Source organism: Anas acuta, chromosome 3 (genome assembly GCF_963932015.1).
Source record: "Anas acuta chromosome 3, bAnaAcu1.1, whole genome shotgun sequence".
Classification (NCBI taxonomy): domain Eukaryota; kingdom Metazoa; phylum Chordata; class Aves; order Anseriformes; family Anatidae; genus Anas; species Anas acuta.
Genome location: NC_088981.1, coordinates 93949472 through 93968478, shown reverse-complemented (window position 1 = coordinate 93968478; position 19007 = coordinate 93949472). Strand labels below are relative to the sequence as shown.

Sequence of the window (19007 nt, the reverse complement as noted above, 5' to 3'; positions counted from 1 at the left end):
TCGTACAATTTAGTTTTATTGTCCTTTTAATTACCATATAAAGACACTAGTTGGTGTAACTAGTTTACTGCTGGCAAATTGTCCTTGGCTAATTACATTAGTACCTCTAATGAAAGAATCAGGGATACACACTTGTGCAGTCCTTTTTCCCTAGACTTTTTTTTGGGGGTGAGACAAGTCCTCTTATAAATGGAAGGAGGGCTACAAAAGGGGACAGAATCATAATTTTCAGATTAAAAATAGCTTATGGCACTGCCAGAGCACTCTGACCACACCCCCACTGTACAGTTAAACAGTCAAAGTGCTAAGCAAATTTTGTGGGGAGAAGGTGCTCAGATGACCAAATGCCGTGCTAATTTGGCTTGGTCTAATCAAAGCCAATTAAACCTTTGTGTGTAATGCTGGTCTGTAGAGGTGGGGAGAAGGAGGGAGAGTGATTCAGGGCTCTAAGCAAGCGATCACCTGCAGACACTTTCCAGTCGCTGAGCTCGGCTCCCCTCTCAGAAAGCTGGAGCTAAACCAGTCTGAACTTCAAAAACACACATTTATACAAGGTTTTTAAAGAAAGAATACAATGGAATATATATTTTTTAATTTTTATTTTTTTTAAACCCAAGAAATTTCCACTGGAATGTATGCCAGTATATTTGAAAACTTTTGTCAACATTGAAATGGTAAATGTAGCCCATTTGAAGGGGTCCAGGTGTACCCATGCTGCCGTGTGCTCTTCATTCAAGGCCGTAAGAGATGGTAAAATGACACTGTAGTCTTGTGTGTTTTTTTAATAGAACACACATCCTGAATAGAAAAAAGAAAAAAAAAAAGAAGTGCTTCTAAAGGTAATATTCTTACATATTTCAGGACTGGCAACCTTCCTACCTCAGCAGCTGCAGGTATTCCGGCATCTTTTGAATAGTTCTGGGGCATGCTTAATAATTTAACCTCAGAATGCTCTGTGATGAATAGCTGGGTAAGATGCAGAGCTAAGAAAAGTGAGATGAGTAAATCCTGGCAAATTATTCTTCAGTGTGGAGAGACAAGATGAGTAGACACCTTTTCACACATTTTTGTTTCTGAATTAATGGATCTTCCCCTGAGAAGGTAAGTAGAAATGCTTAACCCTGTGTGTTTCCAGGCTAAATTTACACCCCAAATAAATTTATTTTCATTAATTCTACTTCCATTACAGTAACAGAAAAATAGCTAGGATCCTACAGTAGTAAATAATGTAAAAATTGCTTGTCACAACTTTCTTTTATAAAAGAAACCTTGTCTACAAGCTGATAGGAAGTCTGGTCATATATAATGCAAAGAGTAAATCAGAATGAAAATACTGAACATTTGCTTTTAGTAAGACTGTTGACAGCATATGCATAATTTTATGATGCATTAAACAACAAAATTGTAGAGAGCTACATGGAATTGCTTTTCCATAAACATTCAACCAGTGGAGAAAGGTGATAAGACAGGCCACAAGTACACTGTGGAAATGATGGTAAATAAATTATATTAACTAGTATAATCCACAAATAAAGAATGAAACAGCATAGCAAGTAGGTCTGTTTAACAACCAACCATATATGTATTTATATATAGCTTTTCTGTTAGCAAAAGTTGCTAAAACAGAAATTCTGCCTGATTTAATTTAATTTTATATGTTTTTGCAAAGGAATGTGCTTGTTTGATTCCCCACCTCCACCCCAGCAGTGGTACCCCTCCGTGCAGGTGGTTTGTAAGGAAGAGGAGCTTTGGGATGTGCGGTGTGTCCTTACTGCTCTCAGCACACAGTTTGGCCATTAGGTGGCACGCTGCAGTTGGAAGTGTTCTTGGGTACTTAATATTTATTTTTTCCTTACAACTGGAGAACATTCCAGAAAAAGAGAAAATGCAACAAGCTGTAGGTTTAGCCTGCCGGGCGTTCAGCTCCTTGCCTTTCTGCACTGTGAGATGTCTGTGATAAGGGAGCTGAATGGGGATAAAGAGGTAAGCCAGCTCCTCAAAGGGATTTTCAGTATCTGAATCTGAGTGGAGTTTTCAGTCCTGAATTTGCTTCCCAAACTCCAGAACAGCTTCTAAATGGGAAGTAAAGCAGAAGATGTGCTAAATGGCAGCATCCTTAAACAATGACAGATGGTAAGCTGTACAGAAGTGCAATTTCAACACTGCCACTTGGAGAGCACAGAACTTAAGGTTTGGCTCCAATACTTCACGCTTCAGTGTTTATTAACCTGGGTTGGACAATTGGTTACAGAGAAGTTAACCTTCATCAGCCAGCAGTTGCACATTTGAAAGAAAGACAAAAAATTTGATCATTTTCTTCTCTTTTCCCTAAAACCTGGCATCCTTGTCTTCTGACTGGATCTGTGGTCCCACAAACAGGTGACTTTGCTATCAGGAGACATCTTTACTGTAGTTCTTCCACCTCAGCATTGTTGGGAAGGGGATACCCAAGGCAAAGATAGCTGAAACCTTCCAGAAGACCTCTGAAGTTCATTGTACTTCCCACAACCTCTCTATGCTGGTTTCAGCAAAAATCGATGAAAAGGTCTTTAATTTGTTTTAGATGATGTGACATCTGCCTGAAATGACAAACACAAATGTAGTGGGTTGGTTCTGTACTGCCTGGAAATTTAATCACATGGAGAAGAAAATATTGAATACCCTTAAACTCACCTTGAGTATATATATTAGTAATTGACAGTGTCTAGACAGATGGTGATCTGGAAAGTAAAGTCTGGGAAAAATAAACTTACAGATATTAAAGTCAGCAACATTTCCCAGTAGTAATAAAGAGGAAAGAGGCTGGGGGGTGGAGGTGGAGCATTAACTTTTGTAGCAGCCGACAAAACTGTTGCCAGCAGTCTCCTTTGGAACCTGCTCCCTTTTTAAGGAGTGTGATTTTTTAAAACTTTCGGAAGGAAGGAAGGAAGGAAGGAAGGAAGGAAGGAAGGAAGGAAGGAAGGAAGGACAGAAAAAGAAAAAAAAAGTTTGTAGAACCTGAAAAACTACAGCAAAAACTAAGCTGATGATAAGATGAATATTTGTCTGGGTATGTGCAAAGCTGTGAATCAAGTTTTTCTTCTTTCCTTTCAAGGGACTCTAATTTAGAAACATTTTTATGAGACCCAAATCATACAGCAGATAGTATGTGATTACTGTCCCTCACTGAGACAAAGAAATCACGATGGGGCTTCCTGATGATCAGCTGGTGATCTCTGAGCTTCCACACAGCAGCATTTCTGATTGTCTTATGCTAAAATCACACCTATTTGCAGAGGTTTTAAAGTGATAAAAGACTGAAAAAAGTGAGCAAAAGTAGGAGTCTTAAGTTTTTCAGGAGCCCTTGTGCTGCAGACGTATTCAGAGTATGCCTGCTGATTTGGGCTTTGTCCATATAGTGACGTGGAGGGTAGGTTGAAGCACAATGATGCAAACCCCACATCTCTGCATGCTCCCATGGCCTGGGGACAGAGCAGCCCTGGAGCTGTGGGGACAGCCCATGGGGATGGGTCCCGCTCTGTGTCTTGCTGTGCAAGGCGCTGGGCTGTTCTCTGGGGCGCTCTGGCTGACTGGTCACCCTGGCACTGGCTGTATGCCTTTGTCATGAGGCGTTTTGGGGTTAATGATGGAGAACCTGGCTGATAATCCCAACTGCAGCTATGCCCAGACTACCCACTTTGCAGGTAGAAGTGATCTAGAAGTGATCTTGGCCTGCACTGAGATGTGTGTGAATGAAGCTTGCTCTCGTTCTGCTCAAGAGCTTTCCCGAAACCCAGGCCTCAAGCAGGCTTGAGTGCTTGAATGACCAAGAGCCGGACACAGAGAATAACTTATTTACAAAACTGAAGGAGCATTAAGCTGTGGTTATACAGCTACCATCAATTGCATGCAGGGACTGTGAGCTCCTTGGAGGTGGTTTCAAACTCCCCCAGCTCTGCTCCTACTAAATAAGAGCAAACAGCCTGCGTGGCTAGGATGAGGTAAATCAGGACATTCTGGGTCACCGGCAATTAGAAATTACATTTTCTTCCTTAATAGTTTTCCAGAGGGAGTCTGTCTCAACTACCTGTCATTCCTAATGCCACTTTGCCATTTGCAGGGCCGTGACTAGCATTTTTTGGAAAGAAAAAGGAGATCTGAGCAAGGATCTTAGTGAGAGGGTTTTTTGCTCCCTTTTCTGCACTTAGCTAGCAACAGTACTAAGAAGGGATAACAGCTGGTAACGTTATGGTCATCATGGAGGTGAGGTGGGTATTTTGATGGAGAAAAAGCCCGTGTTATATAGCTTGTCTGCACAATTACAACTTCTTGCAGCAGCAGCAATATCTGCTGCACTCACTCTTCAGTGAACTGGTATTGACGTGTGCTTGGATTCCAAGCCCTGTGAGTGCAGATCAATTTTTTAGCCAGCTCTTCCCCTCCTTCTCAAAAGTAAATAAATAAATAAATAAAAATAAGTATTACCCAGTCATGCTGTCAGTATGACTGTTTCCATCAATAACTTTTGAACCTGCTGACCAGGTAATGAATAAATGTGACCAAGGATTCAATTATACTGGGTTCAGACAGGTTCGATGCACGTACTCACTGGGGGTGTTTTAAAGTATCTATTTAGAAAAACTTGAAGCTCGGTGCTGCATAATGAGGTTTTCATCTCTTACGGGAACAGGGCTTCCGAGAGACCAACCATTTACAAATACCGAAGCGCTCCCTTGGCACCCGGGAGGGACCTTTTCGAGAAAGCGTTGGTTTTACAGGAATGTTCAAGTTTTACAGGAAAGAGCAAATTGCGTGCTTTATCAAGGAGTTGGGCAAGAGCAGGGGAAGCAGAGGGACAAGCTTGAGGAGGGCTGAGCGCTGTCTGCCTGCAGCAGGATGCCTCATCTCAGCCCTGCCAAGAGGCTGCAGCCTCACCAAGCAGAGGAGGGCTTGCAGACATGTTTTTGAGAGGGCTTCTCCTGCAAATCATGGGTATGGACATTTACTTCTTTTGGCTGAAGATAAGCCTTGCTTTCTTACATTTGTCAGTACAGCTGTGTGTAAAGTTTAACTGCAAGTTTAGCAAACAGCCTTCCACAACGCCTAGTGTTTACAGTATCCACAGTTTGGTCACAGCTGTGTACGTGGTAGCCTTTCCTCACTGCAGTCAGGGCCTGCGTGCTGCCTAAGCACTGTCCAGGTAAGGTTGGGATGCCAGCACCTCACCCTGCCACCCCTGGTCCCACAGGAGCCAGGGTTGGGGCTGCAGATGTGCTGAGAGCAGCACGTGGTCGCCCCTCCACTCCCCACCTGGTGTTTGGGGCAGGTGAAGGCCCCACCAGCTGGTCCCCACCATGTCCTGGTAGGGACAGGGGGTGAGGGACCTGATCCTGCTTCAGGCATTTGCTATCTCCTCTAGAAGCAAAAAGGAGCTGGATGCGCAGTTGCCCTGTGGCTCTGGCCTTTGCCTGACAGTTTCTGTCAAGCACAGAAAGCAACAAGCAAAAGGGGATACTGCTCGTGCTGTGGTTTGTATTATTTATGACTGTCTTTAGAAGAGCAAACAGATTGGGCAATGCTTGGTAACAGAAGACTTGAGTCACGTCACTGATGATACAGCTGCCAGACAACGCGAGGAATTGCAGTGTGAATCTTGGCATAACTGGTTCTGAGAAATGAGGAACACTCGCGTCTGAGGCTAGCCCTCCAAGGCAGTTTTGCGTCTTCATTTACTAGCTTGTAACAGAAGGAATAAACTGAGTGTGAAAAGCTGGTCAGAGACATTCCTGGCTTGCTCTGTCCTCTGAAGGGACTGATCGTCATCCAGAAGATCATCTTGTGTTGCTCATAGAAATCAAGGAATCCAAGAAGAAGAGCAAAGGATGATTATGGCGTTCAGACTAGGTGACCCTAGTAAGTCAGGCTGCTGGATGGCTTTTCAGATGTGCCACATGGTACACGGCTAATTCAGGCAGAAGCATCTGGAGACTGCAACTGGCTTGGTAAGGGCTCCATCTGATAGAGTAATTGTTCCCTGACTCACAGAGTGGCTGAGGTGGGAAGGGACCTCTGGAGCCCATCAGGCCCAACCCCTGCTCAAGCATGGACACCCAGAGGGGCATGGGCACCACTTGATAACACTGCCTGAGAAGGCTCTTAGCCTTTTTTGCCACACAGATGCATTTCTGGCTCATGGTCAGCTTTGTGTTCACCAGAACCTCAGTCTTTCTCAGCAATTTTCCAGTCATATGGCTCCCAGCCCCCGCTCTGTACAGTTCCTCAGACCTTCCTTCCTGTCCTTCTTGAAGGTAGGAGTGATATTTGCTTTTTCCAGTCTTCAGGACATTGCTTGCACAAGAGTCAGGTTCAAATTGTTAGGGTTTTAAGATGTGCAGCATTAACATCCTACTTATGTTCTGCCTTGATTACTGATTGCATCCATTTTTAATCTCACACCATCTTTCTTCATTTTTTTTCTCTTAAATATACAGCATCACCTCCCCATCCTCCCCTGCCTCTCCTGGGCCCCCGCCCTGCAGTTGCTACCTTGGCACAGACAGGCTGCCCCCCAGCCGAGACACACCGTAGGGACTATATTTTGTGTGCAATAAAATAAAAGATTAGATAGTCCCGTTCTAACTCCTTGGCCATAAGAACTTAAAAAGCCCTAAGTGACTATACTGAGGTGAAACAGAAAAAAATTTCCATGAGTACCAGACACACTGGCTAGTAAACCTCACAAAGGCAAAGAGGAAAGAAAATCTTTGATAAAATTACTTTGAGTGTATCTATCTCCTAAACCTTACTCCGCTGGAGTGCTTTCTATCACCAGCATTTTGACGTACTTATTTTGTTTAGAAATACAGAGAATGCATTTAGGAGCACATTTTAGAAAGCAGCCCATAATCTTGCACATAGAAACAGTTTATAGCCTCATTCTGCCAAAGGCAGGGGATTTTGTGTCAGTGGTTGAAAATGAAAACATCTGATTGTATTCAGTCTGATTTGCAATTCTTTTCACACAGAAAGTTAGAGGAAAGCCAGAAGAAACTGGGCAATGTCTGTGCCCAAGGCCTGGGACATGTGGGTCAAATCCATGTTCTGCATTTCCATCACCCTGTCAGCATGACTGATACAGAAGCCTTTCCCTTTCTTACAATGATATTCTGAGGATAACAAAAAATGAAAAAAATGAAGCATCCAACTGCATTTTATTGCAATACAACAATAACAATAAAGTAGTTCCCTCTGATTACATGTCTAGAGTTCATCTTTAAATGTTGCATTTAGAGGGACCAGCACTATTTAACATCTTTGCCAATAACATGGTCAGTGAAATTGAGTGCACCCTCTGCAAGTTTGTCAATGACTCCAAGCTGTGTGGTGTGGTCAACACACTGGAAAGAAGGGATGCCATCCGGAGGGACCTGGACAGGCTGCAGAGGTGGGCCCACGTAAACCTCGTGAGGCTGAACAAGGCCAGGTGCAAGGTCCTGCAGCTGGGCTGGGGCAATCCCAAGCACAAATACAGGCTGGGGGGAAAACGGATTGGGAGCAGCCCTGAGGAGAAGGACCCAGGGGTTTTGGTTGACAAACAGCTCAACATGAGCCAGCAATGTGCGCTTGCAGTCCAGAAAGCCAACCGTGTCCTGGGCTGCATCAAATGATGTGTGGCCAGCAGGGAGGAGGAGATTGTCCCCCTCTGCTCTGCTCTTGTGAGACTCCACCAGGAGTGCTGCGTTCAGCTCTGGGGCCCCCAGCACAAGGAGGACATGGATGTATTAGACTGAGTCCAGAGGAAGGCCACAAGGATGATCAAGGGGCTCTCCTCTGAAGACAGGTTGAGGAGCTGGGGATGTATAGCCTGGAGAAGAGAAGGCTCTGGAGAGGCCTTACAGCAGCCTTCCAGTACCTAAAGGGAGCCTACAGGAAAGCTGGGAAGGGATTCCTTTGTCAGGGGGTGTAGTGATAGGACAAGGAGGAATGTCTTTAAACTAAAAGAGGGTAGGTTTAGATTAGAGATTGGGAAGAAATTCTTCCCTCAGAGGGTGGTGAGGCCCTGGCACAGGCTGCCCAGAGAAGCTGTGGATGCCCCATCCCTGGAGGTGTTCAAGGCCAGGCTGGATGGGGCTTTGGGCAACCTGGTCTGCTGGGAGGTGTCCCTGCCCATGACAGGGGGGTTGGAACTAGGTGGTCTTTGAGGTCCCTTCCCACCCAAACCATTCTGTGATTCTGTGAGTCAGACAAAGAAACAAGTGAACAAAATTCAGAAATACTATGTTCCTGTGAAATACAATCTGGCTCTGCGTGTCATTCTGAGTAACTGCTGTGGTGTCTCTGATGGCCTAGAAGAGCCCTTATACATCAAAATACTTGCTTTGAAGCAAGCACTGGGACTACTCCCAAAGAATTACCCTTTAGACATTGAGGCCAGAGTTTTTGAAGCTAAGAGCTTGGGAAAGCAGTGAGTGTAGACTATCCATGCCATGCAGGGATGTTTACATAAGCTTTGGCAGTAGTTACAGCTGGCTGAAACTCCTGTAAGCTGGAACAAAGCCCTTCATCTATGTAATCATTCGCATCCTGATCTCGTAGCTTCTCTGATACCTTCCTAATATTTTGCTGCAGCTGCACCTTGCAGAAAAAACATTTTCTTCAGCAGAGAATATGGTTGCAGTATTACCTGTGGGTATATCCTTGCGTATAGATCAGTGTGTCTTCATAGACCTAACCCAAACGACCTCAGTATTCAGGATATTTTCTTCAAATTGCAGGGTAAAATGCATCTGATGCCATATTTCACCTCTGATTCCCATCACTGCCCACAAACAAGCACAATACCTTAGAAGTGGTTAGGAGAGGCTTAAAGCAGAGAGGTACATACATTTCTTTTCACATATCCCAAACGTTGCAAAAAGTCATTCTTGCAAAATTCACAGCTGGGATTAGTGTCCTCATATTCTGAGCCAAATGGTTATAAATCTGGCACCGAAATGATCCAATGTACAGATTGTACCAAAAAATGGGGTTACTGCCAACACAGAAGTCAGTGCAATAAGGTCAGACTGACCCTGGCAGTGTGCAGATCTGGAAACCTTCTTTGTGCTTTACCTGAGAAAAATCCTGTTGTCACCCTGTGTGCTAGTTTTTTTCCTTTTCAGAAGGGAATAGTCCCATATCCCTGAGCCTCAAAGGTGTTTAACTTGGAAGCATGCTTGGTGCAATGAGCGCTGTGTGAATGGGGGCTGTGGGTCCCCCCCAAAATGGGGGTCAGTTCTGGGGCCTGGGTGCACAGGATTATAAGCAGGAGATTATAAGCAGGATGTGAGGAATTTGGAGGAAAGGCGAGGCAAAGCAGAACAAGATGTCTGTGGGCAGGGTCAATGCTGGTGTGGCCGGTTGGGCAGCCACAGAGGAATCTCAGCTATGGGACACGCAGCCTGGTGGGATCTGTCTGTCCCTCCTGCATCTCACCTCTCAGAGCAACAGTGCTTATGGCTCTTACTGAATTTCCTTTTGCTGTCTTAGAGGTGCAGGTTGTTATTGCCCTTGATATTTCTTCCTAAGATACTGAGCCACAGTAAAACACAAACCATAATAAAACCAAATAGAGTTTGGTATTAGCAGAGTTTGATAGTAGCATGGGAGTAAATCAAAGATTGGTGAACTGACCCTCAACTACAACAGCAGGCTGTTACGTTGTGATCTACATTTAGATTTTTTTTTTCCACATTAAAAAAAATAATAAATCACTACTCATCCTTTGTTTCACAAATTTCAATAAACATTTTGAAACACTCTATTAATATAATTTGTGCGTGTCTCATAAATGTCTTTAAATCCACCACCCTTCATAATTAGAGCCATTTCCCTAATAGCTAATGTATTCCCAAGTACTTAAAAAAAAAAAAAAAAAAAAAAGACTGAAAGGTTGAAAACAAGAAGAAAAAAAAAGACATATGAGAAGACCGAACCTGTTTTGATGGACACCAGATATGCTGCAGTTTGAGGTCCTGTGAAGTTTTTATTGCCACTTGTTTTGTAATACTGTCCTCCCAAACTCATCCCAATAAAAAAGTTAGTTTGCTCAGGCATGGCTTGCTCCACAGGTAGGGCAGGGGCTGGTCGGGACTGCCAATGCTGTATTGGACTCCAGAGGCTGAGCAGCGCATGGAGCCATGGATGTTGAAGGAACAAACAGTGAAATGTGGCTCCAGACTTGATGTCCTTCATCTCTTCCTTGCAGAGTTGGCAGTGGGGACGTGTTGGTGCCTCCCTCTGCATGGTGTGGGCTGGTGGCCATCTGAGACATGGTACAGAGAGCAAAAGAGGTTGGGAAAGTCAGATATGAATTATGGGAAAAAGGTAAAGAAACTTCTGCCAAATATCTCAAAGATAGATCACTAAATTCAGGCAAAAAGTAATAATTTTTGGCACTCTATGTTTTTTAAACAGATGTTAGGGAATGGATAGCTCCTGATGAAATACAGCTTACAGAAGTGGTCAGGAAATAGGGTGATGTGTAGGAAAGGATGCTGAAAGATTTGTTACAGATTGCAATGAAAGACCTGAAAAGTGGATGGTAAAAGCAGTGAGGCGCATTCAAACTATATATGCCTGAAACTGGGTCAGGCTGTACAGTTGTAGGACTGGTGGCATGAAATGCTACCAAAATGCTATGGCAGCGAGGTAGTTTGTAGGAAGTGATGATGCTTTTTATTAGATCAATGAAATAGTGGGAGATTCTTTTTTTATTATTTTATAATTATTTTTAGGAAAAGAAGAGCAGAGATGGGTCTGCAGGCACAAAAACCCTTCCTCAGGTGTAAAAGAGAAGATAAAGAGGGAATCAGCATGGTGGCAGAGATGGAGAATTAGCCCCGTTGCCAGAAGTGGATGACAGAGAGGAAATATTAACCCAGTCACCGTAATGGGTACAGGTTAAAAAACATGTCGTTGTTGCAGTAGCTGGGGTTTGTACAGTGCTTTGCTTCTTCCTCATCTCGTTGGCTTCCCTTGAGGAGCGCTGGGAGGTGATGATGGTGGTGGTGGTGATGGTGGTGGTGGTGTGACCCCACCAGGCAGGGCCCTTGCTGAGGTGGGGGGTATGGTGGAGGAGGGAAGATATGGCAGCCGCTGCTGTAGGCCAGAGGGCCTTTTCTCTTGCAGATTTCCTCCCCTGAAGGACCAGCACTGGGTCTGAGGGGGTTATGGCCACCCTTTGACACTGGTGGCACGCAGGGGACATGCTGGGTGCTGCTCCAGGCCTGTGTGCGTGAGCTGCCATGGGCACGCTGTGTCCGGCCCTCCTCATCCTCCCCAGCTGCCCTCAGGTACGGCGGCTGCCCAAAGCAGCTGCTCGGTGTCTGCTCAGGACAGCTTTTGCTTAAATGTCCCCCAAAACTGGCAGGTAGCACGTAACCATCCGGCTTGGAAAGCAGCAAAGGCAAAGCCTGCTGGGTGGGCATCTCACCTGTCAGAGACTTGGAAAGGAAGGTGTGGTTTAGTGAAACGCAGTCCAGTTTAGCAACATAAAACAACAGCAGGTCAATGCGTTCAAAAAGGCTTTCAATTAATGTGGGTAATGAAGCAGGCACAGCAGCAGGGCCTCCTTTCAGAGTAGTGCCCGGGGGCTTTGGGACAAACCAAACAGGGGCTCTGAGATCACATCTGTGGGCTTGGTTCATCAGTTTTTGCCCAAATCTCTTTTTAATATTAAATAACCTGTAGATCTTACATTCACAACTGCCAGGATACTGAAGAAGCATGTGAAAATAAAATTATTCTAATATTAATTCTAATTTGCTTCCACAGAATTTAAACTATTTCTAGAGTTTGGAAAAACTGGAAAAGATCGTTTTGAAGTGACCTTTCCGATCCAATATTATGCTCCATTTTTTTTTAAGAATCTTTACTTCTATTTTCAAATGATTTCTTTTTCTTTTTTTTTGGTGCCACAAACAGATATTTCATTCAAGGAGGGAACAGTACACTGGAATTATTCTTCTGAGTCATTTTTTTTCCTGGATAATTTTCAACTTCTTTAAATGCCCTAATTATTGGATTACAATTTTACACACTTTAATTCCTTTCACAACACTCACTCTGGGCTATCATTTCTGATTAGTACTTACAGGTCTCATTTCTTTGTAATCCTGCTTTTGCATACATTTAATTATAGTGATTTTCTGACTTGTTGACTGCCAGAGTAGCAAATCTCCTTTAAGCTGCTCACTCCTTACCAGGAGAAGAAATTCCAATGACCTGATGTAAGGCCAGCCCATCTTCAGTTAAAAAACAGGTGATGCCATAAAGCAAACATCCTACATATCACTTTTTCTATTTTGGACTCATGTGTTTTCTACAGTTCTGTCTCATATCTTGTGAGTACATCAAAATTGAGTTTTCTAAGGAGAAAATTCAGCAACACAAACTCTGCATGTGAAATCAGACTGCTGAGTATGTTGTATCACATCTGGTCATGGCAAAAACAGGAATACAACAGGTCATTTCCAAGACGAACCTGCCTGAGAGGAATGAACTGAAAAGCCAGATGAGGGTAAATGGAATCACCCTGACTGCATGGAGTCAGAGCAGCTGAAGAGTGACCTGTTAGATATTTATGAGATAGTTAGATATTTATTAGGGATAAGTAGGAGTAGTTCCTACTCCTACACAATATGAAGTTAAAAAAAAAAAAAAAGGAAGATGTTGTAGAAAGAGAAAGACAAAGAGCTGTAGACATCTAGACATGTAAACTTCGGAATAAAAGCAAAAAATGCCATGTGGCTCAGTAAGTGAGAATTAATTAATTAATTCAGTGTGATCGTAAGAACATGATTAAACCAACAGTATGAAAATCATTGTTTCAGTACGTGTAACATAATAACATGGAATTTCATCTCTTTGTGTTCCCATGCACTTGTATCAAGATGTTACTGTCTGTCCATCACATATTGTCCAACTGTCTGATCCCAAGTCAGAGTGTCTTCATCAGCGTCACTCCTTATCTCTGTTTTTTAGTGTCCTTTTTAATATTTCCAGCAGAAATTGGCTCAGCTTTTAAATTCATATTCCATTCAAATGGATTTGACTTCCTCTGCTCACTCTTTATCTATTTGTTGGACTCCTGGATTCCCCAGCTTCCCCACGTCATTTAAGAAGGCTTTCCTCACCTGGTCCTATTATCCCTTTCCTCTGTGGACAAAGGGGCTGTAAATACTATCCTTTACTCCAGGCTGGGGAGGATACACCATCTCCAGCACATCAAAAAACAAACTGCATGGGAAGACTGGTGGTGTGCAGGTGAGTGTAACGCAACCTTTGCAAGGAATGTCACTAGAGGCAGCCTCACCCTCACTGCTCTATGTGGTTCCCTCCATCAGGCACACAATGATCTATGGGATTTGTGTAGATGCTCTCTTCCACAAGTGCTTCCACACCCATACTCAGTATAAAATTGACATACAATATAGGTGATATTGTATATTGTATTCAGTTGTAAAATAGTATGCAGTGTGTTTATGTATGTGTACACACACACACACAAATCTTCCTCCTGAGCCCAGTTATTGCCATTACCCAGTTTTTGAGTGTTCAGTTGCTACAATTTTCTCATGAGGTGCTGTAATCAATAGTATAGTTAACTCCAATTAAAACCTACTAATATTCTCCTTAAGTGTCAATACTGGTTAGACCAAATATCCAATTACTTTCTTCCCAGATTTATTTATAAATAATTTAATTTCCAGGGCAGTGCTAACACAGCACTCGTAGGAAAATTTTCTAAAGACAACTCTTGCATTTTAAAACAGGAAAGAGCTAGAAATCTAAAGCTACGTCCACACCACTAAATAAGATGAGGCTAAAGACTGTCTACAACCATGAGTTCACACTGGCCAAAAACATGCCAAGGGCCACGTGAATAGTGAATTGATAGTCCTCCACCTGTGCTTTGTTTATCAGTATAGATTTAATCTCCTGCTGCCACCAGATTAGAAGGGGCTCTGGCTGGGGGATGCTGGCAATTGACAGCAGTGCTGAGCTGAGCAGGATGCTCAGGACACCTCTACTTCTTCTTCACCTGGAGGTATGCAGAGACATAAAGCCTGCTCCCACCAAAACCAAAGCCTAGCTAACCTCCTCAGTAAAGTGTGTTGGACGTTGGTTCCCTCACCCTGCAATTTCATTTATTGATAATAAAAGTTACCTTGATCTCCTGGAGTCTTTTTAACCTTGGAGAAGGTGGAGAAAAAGTTGTCTGTGCTTTTTGGACTGACCTCCGTGCTTCGGCTTCTAGTTTTGTTTCTGGACGTGGGTGGTCATGTGCCCCTTTGGACTTTAGAAAGTAATTGTGATATGTTAAAGTGAGCAACAGCCTTGTTATTGAACTTAAGGGAGCAGGATTTTTTTTTCTGCACTGGCCAAAAACACACACATGGCCTCATTTAATGCTTTGTATTTAATAAGACTTATTTAATGTGAGCTCAGGTAACAAAGAGATCTCAAAGGAAGTGTGATGAGGCAGAAATTCCCTTAAAGGAATAAAATCCCAATAAACCAGTACACCACATTTATATGCAGAAGAGACACCCCACACTGGAGACCCAATTGAAGGCACAATGTCAGCTGAAGCCTGGCTACAATGCCCCTACAGGCATTTTCAGTCTTAGACGTCAGACATGTTTATCAGGGCATTAATTTCCATTACTTTCAACTGAGAATTAATCATTTTTTTAAACCTGCATGTAAGCAAAAGACAACTAAAAAGACCCAGAAGACTGGAAAACAGGAGACAACTCAGTGTTTGTGGAACTAAACTGGGAGTATGACTTCCCCCCAAAAAATGCCCATTAAATAAAAATTTGCAAGCATTGTTTTCCAGGTATATGTTGCATATAATGCATAGATGGCATTTTCCATGGACAATCCTGTGAGATAGCCTCATACTGAGGTTATTCATGGTATCTCAGAGAGGTTGATATAACATGGCAGTCCTGATTCCTTGAGCATTTGTTTGTTCCTATGTACCTGAGGCAAAGTGCTTCAAAATCAACAGGTTTTGGTGAGAGCCCAAATGAAAAATGTAATGTGCTGTAAAATGATAGAAGTATAGAGTAATTTAGGTTGGAGACCTTTGGAGATCTAAGTCAACCTCCAGCAGGGGTACCTTCAGAGTTAGGTGAGGTTGCTCTGGACCTTTCACACTCATTGTGAAAAATTTTTGTCCTTACAACCATTTGACCTTGTCATATTCAATGGCCCTTATTAGTTGGAACAAACTATGTCCTTAATATAAAAAATAGTATTTAAAATGAACCTGCATAATATAAGGTAATCTTATACCAACCTGAAAAAATATGAACTGGCCTTCATGCCTCCAGAAGTTGGTAACGGGGTAACCACCGTGGCCTCGGCAGGAGAGGAGCCGCAGGGGTCCATTGCAGTTTGGACAGCATTTCCCTGGAGCAAAAACAGTGGGAGATAGTTCCTATGAAACACCAGACAGGTGAATCCCATCCAATACAAGGGTTCATTGGTGGTAGATTGCCACTTCTAGTCTGGAGCTTAGAAATTACACTAGGAAAAAACTACGTAAAAAACTTTCAAACAAATAAAACTTAACATAAGCAAACAAATTACCTTCATTCTGTTTCATTATTAAATATAACAGGCAAAGATTATTTCTGTTATAATTTTATTCTAATTTAGTGTGGTCAATTATGTCTAAAGAAAGGGCTTTTACCTTCAGAGTTTCATGTTTTTTTCTTTTTTCTTTCAGTTCTTTTAACTTGGAAGTGGAATGTCAAATATGTTCTTGTCTGATTATTCTAGAGGACATCACTGACCTCAGTGAGTGCCTGAGTAAAACCTTTGTTTAGCTGAAATGTTCGTCAGTTTCAGAAATCAGTATGTGCTAGCTCCAGTGAGCAACCAGGAAGTGTTTGGAATAGTTTAATTAAGAAAGTGTGTCCAGCTCATTTTCTGTGTTTGCACTGTCTTGTCTCTGGTGACGTGGGTACGAGGCCTATTTTCCAGTCATCATAGTTTACGAGCATCTTCTTTTCTGCAAGACTCTCCTGAGTCACTATTGGGCCCATGAAATAATGAAGCCACCACTCAGGTCACCAGGAACAGCACAGCAGGAAGGTGCCTACGCTGCACAGCCTTCTCAGGAGCCTCTCTCATGGGCCTGAGAAATCAGCCTCTAGCCAGTTTCCATCAGAAATACAGATTAAGAAATAAAGGAAAAAAAAAAAAAAACTAAAACTAAAAGACACAAGCAAACAACATCCCTGTCCCCAGCAGTATGAAATGTAAAACACATTCTTCCAAAATCAAGAGTTGCATTTGAACGTAAGGGGTGGCACAGGGGAGGTTGGACAATCCAAAGGGTTTCCTCTGCTTTGCTTTGGTTTATGTTGCGTTTACTCATCGACTGCCATTTAAGAGCAGCCATCCTCATACTCACTCTGTTGTTTCTGCCTAGCTTTATCGCATATGGCTGGCCTGAGGTAGATTTTCCTTCCATCCAGGGTCGAGCAGTCGTTGCCGCAGACCACCACCCCAAGGCAGGACTTCTTCAGGATGCGCGAGTTGTGGTTGTTGGTGTTTCTCATTGCCCAGCTACTGTGGTGCCTCTGAGCGTTTTTATCCTCTGAGCTATAGATGTGTTTCACATAGGAATCCGGCCATTCCTGAAACCAGTCTGTCTGTCTCACATCCTGCAAAGACACCAGAGCTGGTGTTAGGCCGGGGAAGAGCTCATGGAGGAGCCAGCAGACTTGACCTTCTGCCTGTCTCCTCTAGTCTGGGTGACTCTGGCACCACAGCAGCAGTTTTGGCTGGCAGCTCAGCTCCCAGGAGAAAGTGGCAGAGGGAAGAAAGACAAAAATTGAGCTCCCCAGGGCTCCTTGCAAGCCCAAAAGCATCAGGAAAGCCTGGCCAGCAGGCTGCTCTCACCCACCTGTGGGTCCAGCTCAGCGCAGGACTGCCCCAGGAGGGGAAGGAAGGTGGGGCACCTGACGTAAAGTAGCACATACTTTCCTATTTTGCCATCCAGGCCATTAACAGCAGCGTTACGCTGAGTCACTTGGCTTGATTTGGCTCGACTTGCTGGAAAAAGGGCAAATACAGGATCAGACCAAGGCTATTCCCACATCTGTAGGTCTTTTAGTCTGGATTTTGGTTCTGTTTGGCCTAAGTGCCATGAAAAACTTCCCAGCAATTTTTTTTGAATTCCAGCACAAGGAACAACTTGGTCAGGTTTTATTTTCCCTACTGTGGACTAAGCAAAAAAAAACAAAACAAATGTAGTAAGCTGTAAAGCACGAAACATGCCCTCTAATGTTTTCGGAGGTAAAAGGCTGATCCTAGCAGGGGTACAAAAACTTAATAGGGCTTTCTTTAAAAATGCTGATCCCAGCCACTGAGAGCCATTACAGAAGTAAGAATATGAACTGAGAAGAAAACAAAAAACAACCTGTGTTCTTCCAGGAGCCACTGGAGAGCACTGGGAAGGGTGTGGAAGAAGCCTGCAGGCTGAAACGCAGGTGAAGGTGACCTTGGGGTGGGGGACAGCGAAGGAGGTAGCCTGGAACATGGAGGCTTTGGGCAAAAAACAGTGAGAGAGTAGGGAGGAGACTGGTTATCAGGTAAGAAGACAGGGTTGAAAGGTGAAGCTGGATGGTGAAGGAGCCCAGCAGGAGGAATCTGGCACAAATGTACTAAGGCGAGAGACAGGGAGATGACACTGGGGTTGCAGGGTACTGTGGGTTTTCAGTGGAGAGCATGGGTGAGATTTTGGGGTAGGTGAACAAGAAAAGGACTGAGGGAAGGAAAGGGAAGGAAAGACCACCATGCTGCCTCTCAGCACATCTCTGCAAAACAGACTTCCAGGTCTCAGGAGGCAAGATCTTCCTGGGTGCCCAAAAAGAGCGTTGCCCCATGCCAAAAGCCAGCCTGGTCTGCAGCAAGGCTGAGCACCCAGAGCTGCAAGGCAGTTGTGGGTGCTGTGCTCTTCTCCTAAAACACTTCCCACAGCAAAAATCAAGTCCCAGGTGTCTCCAGTTGAGCATGCAAAGCAAGAGATTTTTTTTTCCCACCTTCTCTGCATCTGATCCAGCAATGGACTAGAAGAATGATGTATCTGCAGCATCATTATATTTACTGCATCAACAGCTTTTTCAATAATATATTAAAGGGAACATGCATGGAAACTTTGTTATTTTACTGGCTGTTTTCTAGCCCTTCAGCCAAACAGTGTCCCATAACTTATGGTCATGAAAAGCATAAAGACAACAAGGTGCAGAGGAAAGAGAGAGAGTTTGAGGTTATTTTTGAAGTGGAGAAGACTCATCAAAACTGGATAAATTTCTAAGACACAGACACGTACCTGGGGAAGTTTGATGTCATTGATATCCCAACTCGTCATTTCTCCATTTCGGGAAGCAGAGCCCTCCTGCTCCATAACAACATTGTCTGCAGCCCTCAGCATTTTTGAGTTCCTTCCCAAACTTTTCAAGAAAGTCTCTACTGGCTGCTTTTGAAGTTGACTGGCTGTCAGCTCTCTCAAGCAGTTTACAACCAGGAAGCTGTTTCCTGAAGCTAAATGATAGAGAGGCTGCTCATTAAAGATAAAAATCAGTGTTCTTCTGCCAGAAAAACTTGTTCCATTAAAAGTTTTGCAAGCCTGCAATGCAGTGGAAAATATAGCTTAGAGATAGACTGTGATGTTACAGAGGCACAGTTAATAGCAAGCAAATTGTGCTGTTGTCTCCTTTATTTTGTTGGGTCCCACCAGATTTACAGTCTTGTAACTCCTCTGACAGACTCTTTGACATGTGGTCTAACTCTGGATGAATATTTCCAGAGATAAACTGATTGAAGAGCTCAGTGGCTGCTAAGGGTGCTTTGAGTTGCTGCTTATTCAGTAGACATTTCATGTACTGCACGTGGTGGAGGTGAGCAACAAGAGGGGACTGCTGCATCATGCCAAATGAGATGGCTCTCAGCCACTTCAAAAACTG

At 43.5% G+C, this 19007-nt stretch overlaps 1 protein-coding gene across 1 annotated transcript; it reads right to left on the bottom strand.

The window, feature by feature from the left end:
* Positions 1–9995: 9995 nt before the first annotated feature.
* GCM1 (glial cells missing transcription factor 1) lies at positions 9996–18538 on the bottom strand. Its single transcript, XM_068675118.1, has 5 exons — positions 18374–18538; positions 16451–16703; positions 15329–15441; positions 14189–14317; positions 9996–11462 (listed from the first exon to the last, which is right to left on the bottom strand). The coding sequence occupies exons 1-5, from the start codon at positions 18473–18475 to the stop codon at positions 10902–10904; spliced, it is 1158 nt and encodes a 385-aa protein (XP_068531219.1). The 5' UTR covers positions 18476–18538; the 3' UTR covers positions 9996–10901.
* Positions 18539–19007: the final 469 nt, after the last annotated feature.